Source organism: Platichthys flesus, chromosome 16, assembly GCF_949316205.1.
Source record: "Platichthys flesus chromosome 16, fPlaFle2.1, whole genome shotgun sequence".
Lineage (NCBI taxonomy): Eukaryota > Metazoa > Chordata > Actinopteri > Pleuronectiformes > Pleuronectidae > Platichthys > Platichthys flesus.
Genome location: NC_084960.1, coordinates 9350214 through 9370287, shown reverse-complemented (window position 1 = coordinate 9370287; position 20074 = coordinate 9350214). Strand labels below are relative to the sequence as shown.

The 20074-nt window shown below is 45.0% G+C and overlaps 1 protein-coding gene across 4 annotated transcripts in view; it reads right to left on the bottom strand.

Moving 5' to 3' along the window:
* Positions 1–460: 460 nt before the first annotated feature.
* The window catches only part of cyth1a (cytohesin 1a), a 37492-nt gene continuing 17878 nt past the window's right edge, over positions 461–20074 (bottom strand). For 3 of the 4 annotated variants that reach the window (XM_062407328.1, XM_062407327.1, XM_062407329.1), the window contains exons 2-13: positions 13979–14061; positions 11955–12019; positions 10852–10918; positions 10645–10763; positions 9374–9454; positions 9087–9199; positions 8147–8295; positions 7823–7935; positions 4184–4262; positions 4011–4079; positions 2942–3096; positions 461–2397 (exon numbers count right to left, since the gene is read on the bottom strand). In XM_062407328.1, coding sequence (XP_062263312.1) covers positions 2319–2397; positions 2942–3096; positions 4011–4079; positions 4184–4262; positions 7823–7935; positions 8147–8295; positions 9087–9199; positions 9374–9454; positions 10645–10763; positions 10852–10918; positions 11955–12019; positions 13979–14061 — 1172 coding nt within the window. In that variant the 3' untranslated portion in view covers positions 461–2318. The remainder of the gene's footprint in view (positions 2398–2941; positions 3097–4010; positions 4080–4183; positions 4263–7822; positions 7936–8146; positions 8296–9086; positions 9200–9373; positions 9455–10644; positions 10764–10851; positions 10919–11954; positions 12020–13978; positions 14062–20074) is intronic. The other variant, XM_062407326.1, reaches the window with a different exon arrangement.

Genomic DNA, 20074 nt, shown 5'->3' with positions numbered 1-20074 from the left:
AAAGAACTTCTGGTTTACTCATTTGTATTTCCTTGGTAAAAAAATTCAACCTAGTTCCTCCTCCACAGACCATATAGAACTCTAGATCTAGACAGTAGTCAATTGAAAATAGTGCTTTGTTTAAAATTCTTGTGTGAAAATTCTCTTTATACACAGAACTTTAAATATTTCTATAACTATAAAACTTTAATCTGGAATTCATTTGATTATATTTGGATATGGCAGCAAACCAGCACCATTTCCTCAGAAATAGCATCATCTAGTTTCATTAGTAATTGATTTGCATACTTGTTAAATAGGTACTAGAAACTGAATGTAAAACTTCCTGGTTTCCTGCAGTCCTATTAACCGTACAAAGCCCAATGCCTCAACGGTCCTGGTACCATACTGCCACCTACTGGAGCAACATGATTTTGTTTTGACTTGCAGTTGCCTGACAGCCATTTACACCCACACACCGTTTGTGACAAATCTTTATTTCAGCTTGATTAAATGTCGATGATAGAAACCTCAAATCAAACATTACTGAATAGAAGAACAAACAGAGAATGGCACAACTAATAAGAAACTAGAATTAAGACAAAATAACCACTATACATTTAAGTATGTACAACTCTGATAAATAAACCAATACTGTCTAGAATTGTGATTGCTTAGCATTTTCCATATTTCTCTAAGATTAGTGCGCTGAGAGGAGAAGAGAAAGGGAGGGAAACAGGAGGGGGGGGGGGTTAACTGCTCGAAACACAACTCACGCTGCACCTGCAAAATTGTACCTCGATGCAGTTTGGAATATTTGACAAGACGTCCCGTTAGAACGGCCATCAAACCAGCCGTCCTCCATCTTCTGGGGTCACCACAGTTCCTGATATGAGCAGTAGTTTTGTATTGTTTCATGTCGAGCTTCCTGAGACGGGGAACAACCCTGTTCCTTTTAGGGCATCTAGCTTCGCCACACGTTGATTTGGGCTGCTTTTAAGCTTCTGCAACAATAATGTCTCTCATATATATATATCATCTTATACATAAAACAACCTGAAGCACACAGTATTGTAAAATGATCTTGGGGATGGCTAAAATGCCACGAGAGTCATTTATAGCTCTGAAAAGGCAGCGGAAAAAAAGATTAAATGTTCAAGTGGGAAAAGAGAAGAAGTGAATTACTGTCGCTAACCAGCAGCATTTCTTGTCACATTTCATCTCGAGCGCCAGGCACCGTGCAGCAGTAAAGTAACTTTTCCCCCAAAAAATAAAATGATACAGTGATAGAAGTGGGTTCTTGTGTTTTGAGACAAAGTGAAAGCATGAAAAAAAACATGTAGGGGAGCGGAAACAACAACTAAAAGCCTAGAGCTCAAGAAGAGGCCCAGGGTGATGGACACTCGTCCCTTTAAAAGAAAGACACTAATGCGTGGATATGCATCTCCAAGACCTTCAGGAAATGAACAGATCTGGCGCTGAGACTCGGCCCAGACAGGCAGACACCCTCACCTGCAGCGGTACGCTTCACATTTACAAAAAACTGAATAACAGTTGGGTCCGGGACACGGGCGAGGTTCTTCACGGCTGAGAGGATCCACGTCAGCAGCGACACGGAACGTTTCAGAACATCTTAACAATCTCCTGAGTGGCAATTTTTTTTTTTTTTAACAGACATGTTTTTGTTTTTTAATATAAAATCACTAACAGTTGGCAAATTATCCCCCCCCCCCAGTAGTTTCTCTTGCAAGACCATCTTATTATAAAAAAGTAAACAAAACAAACGAAGGACTCAAGAGGAATCTACAGTAAAAGCTGTAAAAAACATCCGAAACACGTTAAAGCACGTCCGAAAAGGTCCTAACTTTTCTTCCATAAAGCGATCAATATTTTGGCTTGGGGCGCCACACGCGATCAGACCTGCTGAGTTAAAACGATGTGTGCTACGGGTGAGGGTATGCATGTTGTGCACATTATGCGCCGTAATGCGGGAACTGTGTTTTTTAGATTTCGATGCTGCAAGATTCCCTTTCTGCTTCCGGGACAGAGAGCGCACACAAAGCCGAGACAGAGAGAGAAGGGAGACATTCACACGAGAGGTTAGAGGAAGCTTTGGCCTTGACTCTTATTGACCATGATCCCCGGCATGCTTCCTGTTTTGTTTTTTTCTGGCCAGTAGAGTCCCAAAGCCAAAGCGAGTGTGTGTCCAAGAGAAGTCCCCCTGGAAATTGTCTGAGGATGTCCTTAACCGTGGCCTGTGCACCGGCCCAGAGAGGGCGAACGGCTACCCGGGACCCCATGCTCCGGCAAGCGCAAAGTCAGAGAAGCGTTCAGTGGATCTAGTGCCTCTTCATGGAAGACACCTTTTTTTTCCTGGCCGCCAACATCTCGTAAAAAGGATCCCTGCTGATTGCGGCTCTGTGGGCACAGGCGCAGAGGAGAATGTCAGTGAGAGGCATAAACGGTTTGAGCGTGCAAAGTGTAGCAGCCGGTAGAATGCTGCAATTGGAGCTCCTTTTTTTTTCTTTATTTTTCTAAAGTGTATCTTTCGATTTAATGTCATCATTGAAATAAAAATTGTTAAACTAATATTTGCACACGTCATTGATCATTTCTTGTTTATTTGGAGGGGTGGAGGGAGAGACGCTTAATCTGGCCCCCCACTACATTTTGGGGGATTTAGTTCAACCTATACTTTTTGATGATGCCTAATAAACACCTAATTAAACCTTAATTCATAGAAAATGGTTACATTGCAAACAGGAACTGCTAATGACGTATTGGGAAAACTTCAAGTGGGGCCAGATTACCAAAGTGCAAGTATAGGCTTAACTGACTGGACATGCAGACATTATTTTTCCATCCCAACAAAACCCCAAACTTGTGGGAGCTTCTGAGGTGAGACCACCAGATTCAGTCTTTGAAAACCTACAAAATAATATTCAAATAAAAAAACATTTACTTGATGCTGTTCATCCAGTCATCTTTCTCCTCCGTGGTGGGGGCAGAAATACGGTAGAAGGTATGGTTCCCCTCCACGACGCGTCCGTCCGCCTCGGTCTTACAAGCCTTTATCACCTGGTCCTTATTGTCCGGTATGAAAAGCTCAAAGCAGTTCTGCAGAAATAAGAGGTGGGAAATTACAGCAATTCCCTTAAAAGACAGATTTAAACACTGTAATGCAACTTCCTGTCGGGTAGTTTCATCCCTTTGGAGTGATCTTAAAATGTCAACGTGAAATAACAGAGAGCCTTTTTCTAAATGGGCAGCACAGGGGAGAGTCCGCACTAGCGAAGCCTCCCCCACAGAAAGTACTGCAGCAGGCTTGATTGCCCCTCTTTTGTCTGATCACTTGAGAACAGGGAAACTTGCCCTTTTACTGTTCTTTGCATCAACCACTGGATAATGTTGGCGACATCTTGCTGAGAACACACACGAAGGAAGCGATTTACCCGACAATTTGTCATCTAGGGGCAGTGAATACTATTATTTATTAGCCTTTCAATCAGGACTGCTCTCGTCAAGTTACTCGAATTCAATAATTGCAAGAAGTTATATTTAGTGGTGTGGCTCTGAGGAGGAGGGGGGCAATATGGAAATATGAGCTTTGCCAATCGAATGCACAGGAGAGGGGCTGAGCAATCAGTTGCTGGAGCTGGCGTAGAGAAGTGCTACCGTCAGATCGACTTTGTCACCTGCCTGAACGTACGCTTTGCTCAATTCATTCATTATTTTTAGACAATCAGCATCTTTAAATATATTTGAAGACCCCGTGATGTCCAGTTGCTATTTGATTTCCACGGATTTACCTGCATTTGGTAAAAAGATGGGGCTTCAGCTACATCTGCGGTTTTAACAAATAAATCAGACGCATCCGAGTGTAGGATGAGTACTCAAACAGTTAAGACAGTTACAGGATTAAAAATGGAAAAGTGAATTTTTCATTTAATGGGACCTTTGCATAGGAGTAAAATCCATCTCCCTCACTGTGTGTAACCATATATTAAACCAGCAGAGGGCGCTGCACTTACTGGCTTCTTATCCTCCACCTCCTTGATGCTCAGGTTCTCCAGGGGGATGATTCCTCTGGGCTCTTTGTCCTGCACAAACATAAAAGGTGTAAATCCACACGGGCGACAACAGCGACATCATGAGCAGCCCCCCCCCCCCCCCGAGTGGCCCTCAGGAACTGAGCTGTACTCACTGTGGTGTACTCAAAGTAGTACAGACAGTTGTCGGTGAGGATGAACCACCTCCTCTTCCAGGTTTTTACTCGTCCCCCTGTGGAGCAGAAAGCGAGCGTCAAAGAAGCTCAACAGGAAAAAGAAGAGACAGAGAGAGAGATAGATAGAGAGGAGCACCGAAGCACCGGGTAGAGCAGCAGACAGGCAGACAGATGTATGGGCAGACAGACAGATGACGGCTCCTTTTACCCAGATCATCCCCATATTCACCGCATTTCAACCATGCACCTACCATCACCATGACTGCATAGCCTTCAGCTCTCTGCCTCACTCGACTTAATAACGGTTTCTTATTTCCTCTTTGATGTTTTTTATGATAATTGGAGTAGATGTGGCGTTGTAAAAGCTACACATCTCCGTAAACGTCTCTCTGCATCTGGGAACTCTCCTCATGTGGCCTTGTTTCATTTTCCTCGTTTGCAGTCTCGGCATAAATCAGTGTGTCGAGGCAGGACACAGATCCATGAGCTCACTGAACTTAACTTACTAGCTCCCGGATGAAGATACGAGAAATAAACGTGGAAACTACCAAAAATGACTGTGAGGAGTTACTGAGGATTAAAGGGATAGTACACAGAAAAAAGGAAAATTCACTCAATATCTATTCACCACTATGCAGATGGAGGCGTGGGTGAAGAGTTTGAGTCCACAAAACACAAATCGTTTTGTGAAAAGTGTTTTGTGGACACTTCGTCCACCCCTCCATCGGTATAGTGCTGAGTAGATGATGAGTGAAACTATCCCTTTAAGTTTACTCCTCTTTCACGCCCAGTGGGGCCTCCCTGGTTAACTCTGCTGCTCGCTGACCTCTGACCTTCTTTTGTCACCCGTACTTCCTGTGAGGGGAAACCTGATGGCAGGAGCAGATGTTGGCCTCGCTCTGGGAGGATGGGATACCAACAAACTGTGATCGGCAGGGAGCTCAGCGCCTGCGGCTATGCTCAGGTACTCTACAGGCATCTCAGACTTGAATTTCCTGTCTCGTCTTTGAAATTCAGGGGGACAGGATTTCACGGTAATCATCCCAAAGACCTGAGCCTTGACTAGACCAGACATTCCCACCACCACTGTTAGTAAAAAGCTGCATTGTGAAACCCCATCCACCAGGATAGGAGGCTTTACGGATGAATATTTACACACATATTGAACACACTTGTACTATCATATAACAGCACTGGCGCTGTATATGATACCCCATCATTTCACACTACTCATGATAGGTCGCACACTTCAGCCTACACTTGTTTTTGTCTACAGACGCTATCGCCACACTTCAAATGGGACAGGGCGGAGATGGACAGCTCCTCGCCGCCTCATCCGCACAACATAGAAGCAGACAAACAGACAACACACAGGCGGTGGCAGAATCACAGAGCCAGCGGCCTCTAGGGTTGATTTGGTTGGTCGGAGGGGTTCGTGATTTTTGGGTCTTATGGTCACATCAGTTCCCGTCATCGCTCAGAGAGAGAGAGAGAGAGACAGGTGACCGTCGTCTGATGAGGCGGGGCGTCCCAGCAGGCTGCTGCTGTGGCTTTGGGGAAGGCGCTCGTGCTGGAGTGGAGCTGGGTGGAGGGAGTCACCCATGCAAGACGGAACTGTGGGAGGCCGGGCAGGTGGAGGATAAGAGGGAGAGGGTTTTCTCGTAAGTCATATCCAGTTGCTGATTTGTTTTTGGTTGATTTATTTGTTTTATGATTATTGTGCAAAAAAAAACAACATTCAAACCAATGTAAAGAATTTATAGAAAAGCTTTGTTGTTGACTACAAAATCCCTGAATCCCTTTTCGACACACTCCTCTGCCCATGCTTCTCTCCCACAGTTTCGTCCAGTCCGATCCAGCAGCACACGGTTGCCCTTCAGATTAAATAACGGCATGAGATAAGGAGAGCAGAGCCACGTTTGCGAAAAGGTGCAGTATTCCCTTTCCATGCAACTGGAGAGCAAACAACAAGAAGCCAATGGGTAAATGGCTTCATGATCAATTTGGAGAGACAGGCAAAAGTGCTTTTGTTGTGCTCGCTGCATGGAAATAAGGTATAATGCAGCTTCTAAAAAAACAGATTGAAGAGAGTGACCACCACAGCATACAGAGAAGAAGAGGGTCGGACTGCTGGGCAGAGTGGTCACAAAGCATTCGGCTCCCAGAACCAGGCCCCCGGGAGGCAAACGCACCCGGCGGCCACCCACAGAGATAAAAGGAGTGTGGTGTGGACTGAACAGACAAACATCTGAAATCCAAATGAGTCAGTGGAGACACGATGAAAAAAACAACAACCCTGTATGGATGTAAAAACTAAAATAAAAGATGAGAACGAAAAGCATGGCAGACCACCGAAAGCACCTGAGAGCTGAGAGACGGGCTAGTGTTTGGGAAGAGCAGGTGTACATACCTCCTGAGGAAAGACAACAGCCAAAATCATGGGAACAAACGAACAAACGAAGAGGAAAAGGAAACAAAAAAATGTAAATTAAATGATAAAGAATTATAGCACCACAGTCCTGTCCGAGGAGGCTTTGATGCACTGCTTCACAGACTTCATTCAGGAGGGTCGGTAGATTTTTACCCATCTGCTGTTAATACGTCGGTCCACAAGGGGGAGTTTTACTCGGTGTGAACTACTGTAAAGCACTACATGGAATAATCACCCCTACTTGTATCAATTTCAGTTTTTAATCTCCAGTAGTTTACCTTCCACCATGATTGATCCAATCTGTCAATATGGAGTCATTGGAGAAAGAGAAGTCTTCACTCACTTGCGAGTGGGTTGTAAAGATTCACAGCGATCTGAAGATTTAATGTCAGTTCAGTTATTAATGCTTTCTTCTTGCTTTGCTTTCAACTAAAGTTCATTGTGAATCTGTACAACAGCGAGAGATCTCAGAGGAAACAGAGGATGAAAACAGAACAGAAAGTGTACCGGATCGGCTGACATCCTGTGAGACCTCGGTAAAGACAAAGGTGGGCCTACACGTGTGTGTGTGTGTGTGTGTGTGTGTGTGTGTGTGTGTGTGTGTGTGTGTGTGTGTGTGTGTGTACAAATGATTCAGTAAGAAACTGGCAAAGGATCAGGAGAAAATACGATTGAAAGTTCATCAAACACTCTAAAACATTAATATGGTACAAAGTATGCATTAGAAAACTTCTCCGAGACCAAAATGACGGACAGAAAAAAAAAGGAAAGGTTTACTTTTTTACTTATAAATATACATATAATTACAGTAACATGAAATCTGTTTATGTGCACACACTTGAAAGTCAGCATTAGTGCATGTCCGTGTATGAAGATGCGTCTTAAATAATTTAGAGGCCTCTTCATGTAGTGCTGTGATCTCAAGGAAACATTCTTAATACATTAAAGCAGGAATGTCTTCAGATGTCAAGGGTCGAAGGTAACACACACGCGCTCACAGGTGCTTCTCACACACACGCAGGTTATCGACCTCAGGGGCAACATTCGTTATCACTTTCTGTTGTGGATTTTTGTGTTGCTATGAAACGCAATGCAAGGTAATCCGTCAGCACAGGGATGAGAACCAACTTTTGAGCAATTAAACATTTCAGTGTACTGAGCATATGCTGTATTTCTAGTGTCACTCACCCAGTTTCAGCAGCCAGCCCTCCCTGTCTGGGTTGAAGAAAGTGTGCGTGAGGTCATTGCCGTCGTCCTCTGGGATTTTGAAGGGCTCGTTCTTGATGCTATCATACAGGTTCTACAGCGAGAGAGAGAGGTGACCATAAATACAGAGCTGGTCTGAGGTCTGCGGACAGTGCAGGGCCACAGTGGAGCAATCACACACATTCTGAAAAGAGTGCAGTTTGGGTCGGACTTTTCTGTTAGGACCCGACAAAGCCCAAGAAAAAATGTGTCGAGCCGGCCTTGACTGATCGGGACCCAACGAGTCGGGTCAGGTCCGAACTCACCCTGAGCAGGTCTTCAGGCAAGTCCCCTCCATCGTTGATTCCTCTGTTCATGGAGATGAATCGCTCCACAGACGGCTTGTCCTTCACGTTGGGGTTGTGGAGGCTGGTGTTGAGCATGATGATGGCAAACGACAGGATGTAACAGGTGTCTGTAGCACACACACACAACACACAAAAAAAAAAAACACACACAAACTGAGCGGTGAGATTTTACCAAATAGCAGAATGTTGCCGTTTACCACAAAAATGCTGCCAGTGTTTTTAAACCTGCTGTTTAAATATGAATGGGAAGCTGTGCTGAAAAGACTGCACTTTGAGGGTTGCAGTATAACAGATTGGAGAACCTTCGTTAGCGAGGGGAGTGGGTTGGAGTGAAAGGCCGCATGTGGGCAGCTAAGTATGCATATGTATAAGTATTTGTGTGTGCTTGTGTGTGTGTGTGTGTGTGTGTGTGTGTGTGTGCGTGTGTGTGTGTGTGTGCATGCTAAGAGACAATGTGGCCGGCACAAAGCTGACACAGCAGCACTTTATCTGGCCCATTAGGCTGTTGAGAAGTCCCATGCATTATTCACATCCATCTGCAATCATGATAGAGGCAGTCGGGCTGTCTGCTCAGGGCATTATTTCCCAAAAGCCAGACACTCTTCCATAACACAATTAACCTCAGCAGACTTTGTCCAAGTTAAATAAAGTTCGATGCCCCTTCTGTTGACATTCCACTAGATCTCAGGGAAGTATGGAAAAAAGACGGCAGAGAATAACAGAGAAGAGAAATAATTATCTGGTTAAGTTTCTGAAGAAATAAAAAAAAGTTAGAATGAACTTTTGTGTAGTCAGGTTAGAAATATAACTGTATTTATCAGTGTTGCTGACACACTAACAGCTATTTTCTCTGAGGACTGCACTGAGAGCCCGGCTGAAGAAAGCAGAATAGCATTACCTGTGGACTGGAAAACGCCAGCGTTGCACTGGCAGTAGCGCTGAGCGAAGGCCTCCATCATGCGGTCGATCTTCTGAGCCTCTCCCGGCAGTCGAAAACTCCACAGGAACTGTCTGTCAGGGGAACACGGCTCAGTCATCAGCAAACACTTTCACTTCCACTGTGAAAAAAGCTGAATTATTCCATTCGGGCAGGGGACTCAAACCGAGAGCTGCATCCTAACTCAATTTAAATAAGGTGAGGATCATGCAAAGTACTTGATACAGTGTGGAAACACGCTGTCTTACCTTAGGGCCTGAACCAGGTTGAGGTCTGTGAACTCATGAAGCTCCACAAAGGCATGGAGGACTTCGATATTGAAGTCATCTCTATAGGAGAGAAAACATACATTTTTTAAAGGCAAAATTAAATATAGGCACAAAATAGTATGTCTTACTAACTAGTATTTAACAGATAATAAACAGTTTTGTCCATAAAATCAGAGGATGAATTATTGTCATGTAAAGAAAATCCTCATAATTAGAATCTGGAACCAGTAAGATAAATGTGCAGTTGTGCTTGGAAATGAACCTAAAATGATAAAATAAATAATAATCCAAACAGCAGGTAAAGACCATCGAACGATAAATTCATAGTCCAGATCTGACAGAGTGAATTTTAACTCTAATTTAATTTCATGGATGTTAAGACCAAACAGAGCCTGTACTGTTGTGGTTGGCTTGAACATTTTGAGAAAATTATTATCGCTGCATCAAAATTGAATAAAAGTAGATCTCATCATAAACGTGTCTGAGGATTTAGCTCAGGGTGTGATCTGGCTCGAATGGGCCTCTGATGTCAGTGATATGCTGCGTCCTCCAATCATCACAAAGGAGGAGGAGAGGCCACCTTTCACTTCTCATCATCTAATCTCAGCCATGACATCATTCTTGACCTTCGCGCCCTTCAGAGTAAACGATCCGCCCTGTGGGATCCTGGGGGGGCTCTAAAGAGCTCTCGTTGTATTATCCAGTCACTGCTATTCCCAGTGGAAAAGTGACAAATCATATCGGAAGAGCCCCTCACTCCTCAGGCTCCTCCCTAAAACAACATTACTCAGACACCGTCCAAGCTTTTGACAACAATCAAACAGAGAGCGCTCCCTTTCCCGGTTTTCCCTCACAGACCACGCCCTCACCGTAACGCGCCCTGACATAGAGCAGGGCGTACCGGCCATTTCCTGTATTCTGCGTCTACTCTACAAAGCATTGCTCTCGAGTGAGAACTTCAAACGCATGTATTCCGAATCGTGTTGTCACAGTAACTTAGGGATGACTAAGATAATCAAAGACAGATGGAGGCCATTGAGCAACAGGCAGGACCGTCTAAATGTGGGACCAATAATCTGTTTGGGAAAGGAAGGGTGTGTCCCTGACCCAGAGGAAGCGGAGCAATACAGAAAGTATGCGCTCGCCATTCGATGCTATTATCAGCCACGTGGATGGGAATGATGACGGCGGAGGTTAGACGGAGAAAGAGAGAAAAACCAAAGCTTCACATAGACAGTTTAAATCCACACCTCTCTCCGAGGTAGTCGCCGATGGCTGTCTTGTTCAGGCCTTCGCCCTTGTAGAGGAATTGAGCGATGTCGCCGCTGGTATTCTTCAGTAAGTCGTTCTCAATCAGGAACTGGATCCCCTGAGGAGGAGACAGGAGCCCCAGGTTACATCCTGCCAGTGAGGAACATGTGGGGGAGAGTAATGTCTCCTCTGTTACTTCTTCCTACCTTTTTGGGGTCCATGTTGAATTTCTTACGGCCCATCGCCACCTGTTTGTTCCTCTGCATATTTTTCCTGAAAATAAGAGGGTTGTTGTTAGTTTTTCCCTTGAAAACCTTATGTAGCATATGTAAACAATTACTTTGTATTATTAATTCATTAATAATCCATCAATAATTGATGTCTTGATTAATTTACAAAGCCTTTTGTTCTAGATAATATAAGAAGACTATTAAATACCAATCACAACTTCCCAGAACATGTAGTAACAGTGTGAGTGACCAAAATACACAATCTATCACAATATGTATTCATCGTAGCTCAGAGAACTACTACAAATACTAATTTCCTGAAAGTATTTTTTCCATTAACATTTTTTCATGTATTGGTCAGGGGCCGGCGTTTCTCCCCCCCCACCCCCACCCCTCCTCTGTGTTGACAGAGCCTTGATGAAGTGTTTAACATAATGCATATGGGAAAGTCTCATTTCTCAGGGCCTGGAGTTATTCAGGGGTCAAAGTGCGCTCCAGGAGTCCGCCGTCACTATGGCGACATCTCCATCCCCAGCCGGTGAGAGGTCATCATTTCTTCCCACTGACTCACTCACACCAGCATTCCTTTGGCTTCTGTCTGCCAAAGTCCGACACTCAGCTGAACCGATTCAGACGGACTTTCCGTGCACCGTCTTCGACCCAATCAGCGGAAACTTTGATCACAAGGAGGTGCCTTATCCCTTAATGGGGTTTAGATCCAAGTGCTTTAGGAATATTCGGCAGCTGATGGGATCCCTATACACTTGAGTAGACCGAACACGAGCGCTCCCTCCCCTGAGACCGTCCATTGTCTGCCTCTGCCCGTACACCCACTGCATTATTCAATGAGGCCGGGGGTGTGCCTGATGAAACATTTAAACTGCCTTAAAAGCATAGCCAATTTGGGGAGGGGTTTTCGGTGTGATGGGCTGGCCCGACCTGGCCATCAAACATGAATAATTGAGAGCTTCATTTGCTAAGTTAATAGAAGCCAAACAACACGCAGATTTAGACAAAACGGGGAGGGGAACGTGTGTGTAGGGGATGAGGAAGAGGAGGGTCGGGTTCGGTTCTCTTACCTCTCCTCAGTGGAACCAAGGTTCTCGATCTCACTTGTCACCTCTGCTATCTCATCCTTCAGCCGCTGCAGAGAACAAGCAAGAAGATTCATGAGTAATGGTGAATACAAAAATTCATTCAACATTAGTATCCTGACACCAGGAAGGGAAACAAACATGAGTGCTCCGTTAAACAATTCTGAAAGGCAAACATCTCTGAGCTTCAGATTGGAGGCAGATGAGCATTCACATGGCAGTCGCTGATCACAATGTGTGAACTTAAAAACTTGAAGGGGGGGTCGCCGACGCATCACTGGTTTCTCGCTTGCTAATCCAACTGGATGAGTTGGAGACAACTACACCCAATCCCGGTACAGGACAGGGTGAAGGTACAAGTAGTGGTGCGGTGATCCCTGATTTACTGAGTCGTTTCACCTCACCCCAGTCCCTGTGAAGTATGAACTCACAGTGACTGCATGTAAGTCATATCAGAGCGTGTGTGTATATGTGTGTGTGTGCGTCTGCCTCCCATTCTGAATTTGATTAGGGGAAGAACATTTGGGGATAATCTCGATACAAATGGAGTAAGAAAGCTTAAAAGTGGATTATAGTTTGTGTTGCTTTTTTGTAATTGATGGCCTTAGAGGCAGATTTAGTCGATCAGGCCTGCTGGTGCCAGACTGACGCAGAAAGGCAGATGCAGAGGCCAGGAGGGATGGAGAGGGTGACTAAGAGAGGTGCTGTATACAGTCAGAGCTCTGATCATAAGACACTACAACGCTTCAAGTAAAGGTTACAAATATCAAGGCTCTCCATTCATATCCAGCCACAGTGTTAGTTTATTATTTCTCCTGCATAATACCGACTCACTTAATGCCAAACCAGAAAGGGAACATCTGTGTTTTCTGCGCAATCACAACACATTCCTGAGATGCTTGTCTCTACAAACAAAGGCCACGCTCATACAGGAAAGTGGGTGGTTGTGGTGGTGGAGGGGAAGTTTCTGGCATGCTGTCCCCGGGTGTGGGAGTCAGGGAGGAGGAGAGGGGTCAGCGTGCAGACCACGGAGGAGGAGGAGAAGGAGAGGACTGGGGTGGTAGTGGTGGCCAGAGAAGAAAGGGGAAGGGCTCGGGCTCATAAAACGGAGAGTGTCGGATCACGATATTTGTCCGTCAGGTTCCAGCGGAAGTTGAGACACCCACTGGGAGATCTGGAGGCCGACTCTCCTGCCAGGCCGGGCATGGAGCTAGTTACTGACTGACAGAAAGGACCTGACCTGAGCTAGCGTAATCAGCTGCAGTTTCACTTGGGTGAAGGCACAGTCAAAAAAAAAAAAAAGTATCAGCATCCTAGGTCATGAACAGGAATGAAACAAACCACATAAGGGAAATTCGGCTGAGCTGATTTGAATCCTGGCTCTGTCTGGGAACAGGAGAGTACACAGGATTATTCTAGCGGCTGCACGAGCACAATCCTCATAAGAGCATTATGCTGTTTTATCTGCATGTAGAATCATTTGCTTGATTTATTTTATTAATAACATTATATTCAAAACCACATTTCAATGAAAACGCCTAAAAAAGACAAGTTGCACTCATAAAAAGAGAAGCGTGGGCGCTTGGTAAGAAATATCTCACATTCCACTTCAGGTGAAATGTGTGAAGGACTCCGAGGAAAGAGGAAATAGAGCAAAGGCAGTGAGTCTGGCTATGAAGTAAATGTTAAATCACAAAGCAGAGGAGGAGACAAACCAGTGCAGTGTCTGCAACTTGTAGGTACAAAACAATGAGGAGATTCAGACCCTCTTGACCATTATGTCTCAAACTTGGTAATTTTAAAGGGGGGCAGCACCTAAGCATATATTTTTATGGTAAGTTCAACTGTAATTTATAAATATGTGTATGGGATTTCACTTTCACTATAATGACTTGCATTTTGACACCCTTTTAAAAATGCTGATATTTTAGTATCACAAACCTCTACTTATCAGAATAAATAAAACCTATCTTGCGATTTAAGACAGTTGAATGGATGTTCAGTGTTACCTGAATGTCCTCCAGCAGCTCCTGTTTGCGCCGGCGGATATTCTCCAGCTCCTGGTGCTCCTCTGGGGTGAGGTCGTCTGGGACTGTGGAGACAGGAGAGAGAGGACGAAGGGTTAAGACAATGAATCCCAAAATGTATGAAACCTTTATCCTTTTCTATGTATATCTGTCCCTTGAGGCACATCTCTGATATTAAACTGTACGGGAATGACATAACATTTTCTCTAACATCTCTTGATTTTAGGAGGTGAATGCTGGCGATAAGAGGTGTGGAACCACGGTGACAGTCATGAAAATGTGATTTTCAGGAGCAGGTGATACGTGGTGGTCAGAGCAGAGGAGGGAAGGTTCCATGATTTGTTACAGCACAATTAGCCGTGCCTTTAACCATGTGCAGGGCTCCTACACCAAGTCTGCAGCAGCACAGTGCCCTTTAAAACAGGATTTAACTTTGACTAAACGAAACCACTCAGGTCAGCGAGGCAGCGCTGAGCATCAGTGCCAGGGTAGCACAACTGTGACAGGTCTCCCAGCTCCGTCACTCACTGTACGCAGCTATAATTATCTTTGTCTGTTTCAAGGACTGAGGGCCCGAGCAACGTGTCCCCGTTGACGGAACTGAGAAGCACCACCAGTCACAGCACTCTGATCTTAACAGCAGCACAAGCGCAATCTCAGTTTCATTGACGTTAGCACTGCACCGCAAGCACTTCCTCTTGTTTTTCTTTCAGACGCCATTTAAAACCCAGTAACTCATGAATCAGATCTCCTTCATTTGTTGCCTGCTTGCCTGTGATCGGTTTATTGTCAGTCAATATGGAAAGAATGTCGTGACTCGAAGGAACAAACTTTGATGCGTGCATGTTTCCACTTGCTGAAGAAATGCATGATATGCTGATGCATTACACAACGTGCAACAACAATAACCTAGTTTAATGACTCCAGACTCTCAGAAACAATGCAGAGATCAGTAACAGTTCTAGACATAAACTAATAATTAACTACACAGGGTGACATTTAAATAAAAACACAAATAATACACACATTTTGTCACGATTTAAGTGACAGACTGAACTTCCTTTGGGTTGAAATGAAACACTCTGATCTCTGAGGTGAGAAACACTAACCATTCAGCCGCTGGGCTGCAAAACAACTTTTGCAGTTTCACAAGACTATATTGTTTTGCACGTGTAGGCCGAATGGCAGTTGAACCCTCTGAACCCAAACAGTGTCAGAGGCTGCTCCGGTCACAGCGGTTGTTCTCTGTTAGAAGATCATATCTGTCACTCAGGGGCTCTTCCTCCGATTCCCCCAGTGACCGAGCACACTTCTCCCCCTGTGACCTCTCCTCCTCCCCTCATTGCCTCAGGCGCAGGGTTCAAAGGTTGAAGGGGTCTCGGGCCGACTCTGTGAATGTCTGCAAACGGTTAACTAGGTGTTGGTTATAGAGTGATGGAGGCTGAGGACACAAGGTCCTGTTTAACTCTTTCTGCAGCTTTCCATGATTCCACCAGTGAGTCAGTGTCCCAAAAAAACAAAGCTCCTTCTTCCTCCAACTTTTTGAAAACATTAATTCAACATTAGTCCCACATAATCCTAGCAAAACCGCAGAGGTAGTAGTCACGTCTAGATGTGAGTGGCAAAGTGGCGTACGTGCAGTAAAGGGTCAGCAGACTTAAGGTTACAAAAGCCCAACAAAAAAATCTGGCACAGCATTCAATAAAAGATGAGCTTCATAGGGCTTTGAGAAACACACACAAACACACCATCATCAGCTAATTTCTAAATTTCCTGCACAGAAGCTTTAATCCAAATATAGGACATTTAGACTTTCCAGCGTATTTTATCCACTTATTTTAATAACAGCAGGCATGCAAACCTAAACATCTCGAGGCAAATACCCATGACATTGACTGGAATGTCGGCTAGAAGACGATGAACGCTCCAAACAGGAGCCTTATGTCAGGAGACTCAAAAACAAAGCAATGCTGTCTTCCAGTATTGTTCTCAGACAGCTGGGTTGGCGCTCCGTTCCGGGTTGACCTTTCACACTCCATGCCTCGCAGCCTACAGTATTCTCGGCGAACGATCCGCAGCCATCCCAAATGTTCTGGGTTTCCATGGAAACCACGAGGACTAGATGACTGTGAGTTACGGCAAAGATAGGAACCAAAATAAAATTGTTTGCGCGGCCTTGTTTTTCACTCCATCTCCAGAGAGCCTCTCATATCAGCGAAGACAGGAGTGTTTAAGATACAGACTGGGGAGCACAAGGAGGCACAAGTGCACAAACACAAAAGCCATGATATACGTGGGTGTTCTTGCATTTATTATTATTTATTTCCTGCTTAACACGAGAAGATAACTGGTCCTAGTTCGTGTGGGTGCTGGATTTTGTATTATCTAACCAACGATCCTATAGTGTGAGGAGGCTACAGAAATAATCTTAATGTCACCAACTGAATCTGAGCCTCCCCAATTTTGAATCGTAAATATCGAAGATGTTTGACATTTTTTCTTCCAAATCGGGGAGAATGGAGTATGAAACCAACAGCTATCCGGGGAACAGAAACCCACGATAGCCAATAACAGCGAGCTGATGCGGAAACGCCATCAGCTGGATGTCATGTGCGCGTGTTTGGAACCAAAACATGTCTGTCTACAGTGTAAATAAGACTTTTGTTTACCTGTAGAAAAGGACAACAAACCTGGTGGTTGTGCAAAAGTCTCTGGAACTGACACTCAACAATCATGTGTTTAAACAGCAAGTGTGTGTGTTCCTGCGTCTCGACTGAATTAAAGATTAAAAGATTAAGAAAAATCAGTTACACGTGTTGCTGTGACTGTGAAAATCCCTGTGTACAGTTAGCATAATAGATTTACTCCAGATCGACTGGACCACTTAATGTCAAGCTGAACAAGCCCAGATCTGGGCTTGATGTTCAACGCACAAATAAAACCGAAAAAGATAGGACGAGCTCACAGCAGGAAGTACATTTCTCTCTCTGAAAGCGTGAGGTCAGGTTGGTTGGCCGGCAGAAGCTAAAAGAAGCCACGCCACACAGCACAGGACGGCGGGATCTAACAACTGCCACCACAGCGCTCTTGGCGTAGAGGAGCACCACAAAGTGAAGGAGAAGAGCGACAGAAAGGACTGCAATTTGAAAAAGAAGAGGAGACGGAAAGAAATTGCGCAAAAGAAGGTGATCATTTGGGGGATGGACACTGTCCGTCTCCCCTCCTGAAAGGACGGGAGGACACGAACAAGGAGCTTTTGGAGAGTCCGTATCTCACAGGGCAGATGTACGATGACACTTTGAGCCTGCGATTAAAGAGCAGGTCTTCTGCTCAACGGGCCGCCCTACTCCTTCACCCGTCATCCGACATCACCCACACAATCACGACTTCACAGAGCCAATCAGGTGCACCCCTCACTGCCTTCCTGACTTCGCCCAGAATTGTCAAGACCACATCAGGGAAGGGAAAGGCCCCACCCACGCTTGTGCCAAGTGGGTGTCATTTTCCAGGACACAGCAGATGAGAGGGGGTGGGGGACCGGTCCATTTAAGTAAGCGCTGAGAGCTGCTTGTTTCCCTTCTGCCTCCTGGGTGTTTTTCAGCAAAACCACTGCACTGGCAGGGCCCGTGAAAAGAGGCCGTCATCAGAAAAAAGACAGGAAGTGAGAAAGACAGGAGGGTAAATGAGGTCAAGATAGAGTGATGAGAAAAGCAACTGGTTCCTTGAAGACACATTTACTGGTAGTCTTATAAAATAAACTTCTCGTTGATGAAGTCACTTTGAAAAAAAAAGGTTGATATGACGCAAGAGGAGATTGGGTGTTTTCTGCTCCTTATTCACGAGATGCGATTCTCCTCTTCTGCCTCGTCTATATCTGACTCCAGGAGCCTCTTAGAAGCAAAGGGGCCCCTACAGTAATGTCTGGGGCGAGCCTGTAAGTGGTGATTTCCACAGAGCCGCCCACATCTTCTCATTTGAGCACTCGAGCTGCCTGGAAAACAGGTCAATCAAGGGGAATATGCACATGGGGGGTGTGCATCCAATGAGTGCAGCCCTATTAAGTCAAATAAATACCACGTGCACACACAAACACACACACACATCCGCAAGGGTGATGTTTCCTTATCAGAGGAAGTAGAAGAGGCTCAGTGCAGAGGTCCACAGACTCCATTTTCTGCGTGAAATAAGTTGCCGAAACCAATGTGGGGCAAATTGATTAAAAAAGCGTTCAGATCAGATTCAGATCATGACCTTATGTCCACCGTAAATGCTCTTTTGCCAAATCCAGGACGGTATTATCTGAGATTTGTCCTGACACAGCCTGGCCCTCATTACTCTCGAGTGCTTTTGAGCCTAAATTTATCCCTCACTACGTCCCATTTTAAAAGGAAGATCACATTCAGATCACATGTATGCCGATCCCCTTCAACCCGACACAATCCTTCACTTGAGCGGCCAAATCTTGTTTAATTTATATTATTGACCACCTCATCTTTTGATTCTAAGAGCGTCTGCGGAGTTCACGAATGGCAAAGCAGTTTTCAGGCGAGGGCTGGGTCAGCGGAGCCAAGTGGGGAGGTGACATCAAGGGAGATACCAATAATAGCTCCCTGTCCCACCGCGGCGGAGCCCACTTATACGCACCGTGATTACCAGCCTGGCAGTAAAGGCAGATGTCTCATTTCCACCCAGATCACTTGAGAAATCTCCTCGGAAAATAAGGAAATTAGAAGTCTGAGTGCTCGCAGGGATGTTTTACCCTCCTCCTCCTCCTCCTCCTCCTCCCTGCAAATGTGACCCAATTTAGGGAGCCCAAAAAAACAACACAGACTTATTACCTAAATAAGCTCCGTGTTTGGCTCCGTAGAAGGTTTACACCATAGTGTGGACTCTTGAAGCTCCACAGCATTAGATGGAGATTCTTTTTGAATGTGTTTCCACTTCAATACTGCCTGTGATTTGCTGACTTTGGGAATATGCAAATACATACAAATCCATTTCCGTTGCCACGCGTTTCTGTTTCTGTATGTGATCACATTTTGATGTGGCGCACAAACTGATTGGAGACAGATGAATGACCCTGGTTGCAGTGATCGCTCCCTGCACAAGGTTCTTCATCTGTTCTTGTCCACAGCTTATTGCCTCTATATCCAAACAACATTAATTTGGTCCACACACACACACACTTTTCATTAGAGTTGTTCATTCTCCTCCTGCTGGTCCTCCATCATCTCCCCTGCTCATCTCTAAAATGCAACCGGGAGCATCAGTTTTCTCCACCTTCTCCCATCCCCCATGCCCCCCTGGGCTCTTGTTGTTGCTGTACAGCCTTTTGTCTCCGTAGTATCATGGACAGTTCCCTTTAAACTTGTTAAAAGGGCGACCTCCCACCCCAAGGTCCCAATCAATCGCCCTTGAGCCTAAATCAATACGAGGGCCAGATGTGAGGAAGAAACAGCCTCTACTTCATGTGGTTTAATATATCTACCACTAAACACACACACGGGATGGACAAACACATATGATCTCTCACACACACACACACACACACACACACACACACACACACACACAGTCAAGATAAAACAAAGTGTATTAAATAGATGTGAGGTTCCTGATCTGTTCTGCTGTGTCCTGCTCGAACAAGCACAGGTGATTCAAAATGCGATTGTCTATGCTGCTGATCTCTGATATGAGACTAAATCTCATTACTAAAGCAAATCCCAAAGGGACCCAGCCTCATATATATTTTACACACACACACACACTTACATTATAATGATTTAAATTAATTTCCAGAATACATACTCCAGCCCTAACCTGAACCTTGAAATTCAATGACTTGTGATTTAGGGACTTGCCTCGTCCTCATAATAAAGACAGTCCACAGAAAGTAGAAAGTGAAAGCAGGTCGCCACAACATCTCTAGACACACACACACACACACACACACACACACACACACACACACACACACACACACACCTTCAGCCTTTGAACCAGACAGTCTGTATCAAAGCAGAGTGCAGGGGGTGTGAAGGAATGCAAGTTAATAAACTGGGCATGAGCCCAAAAGAA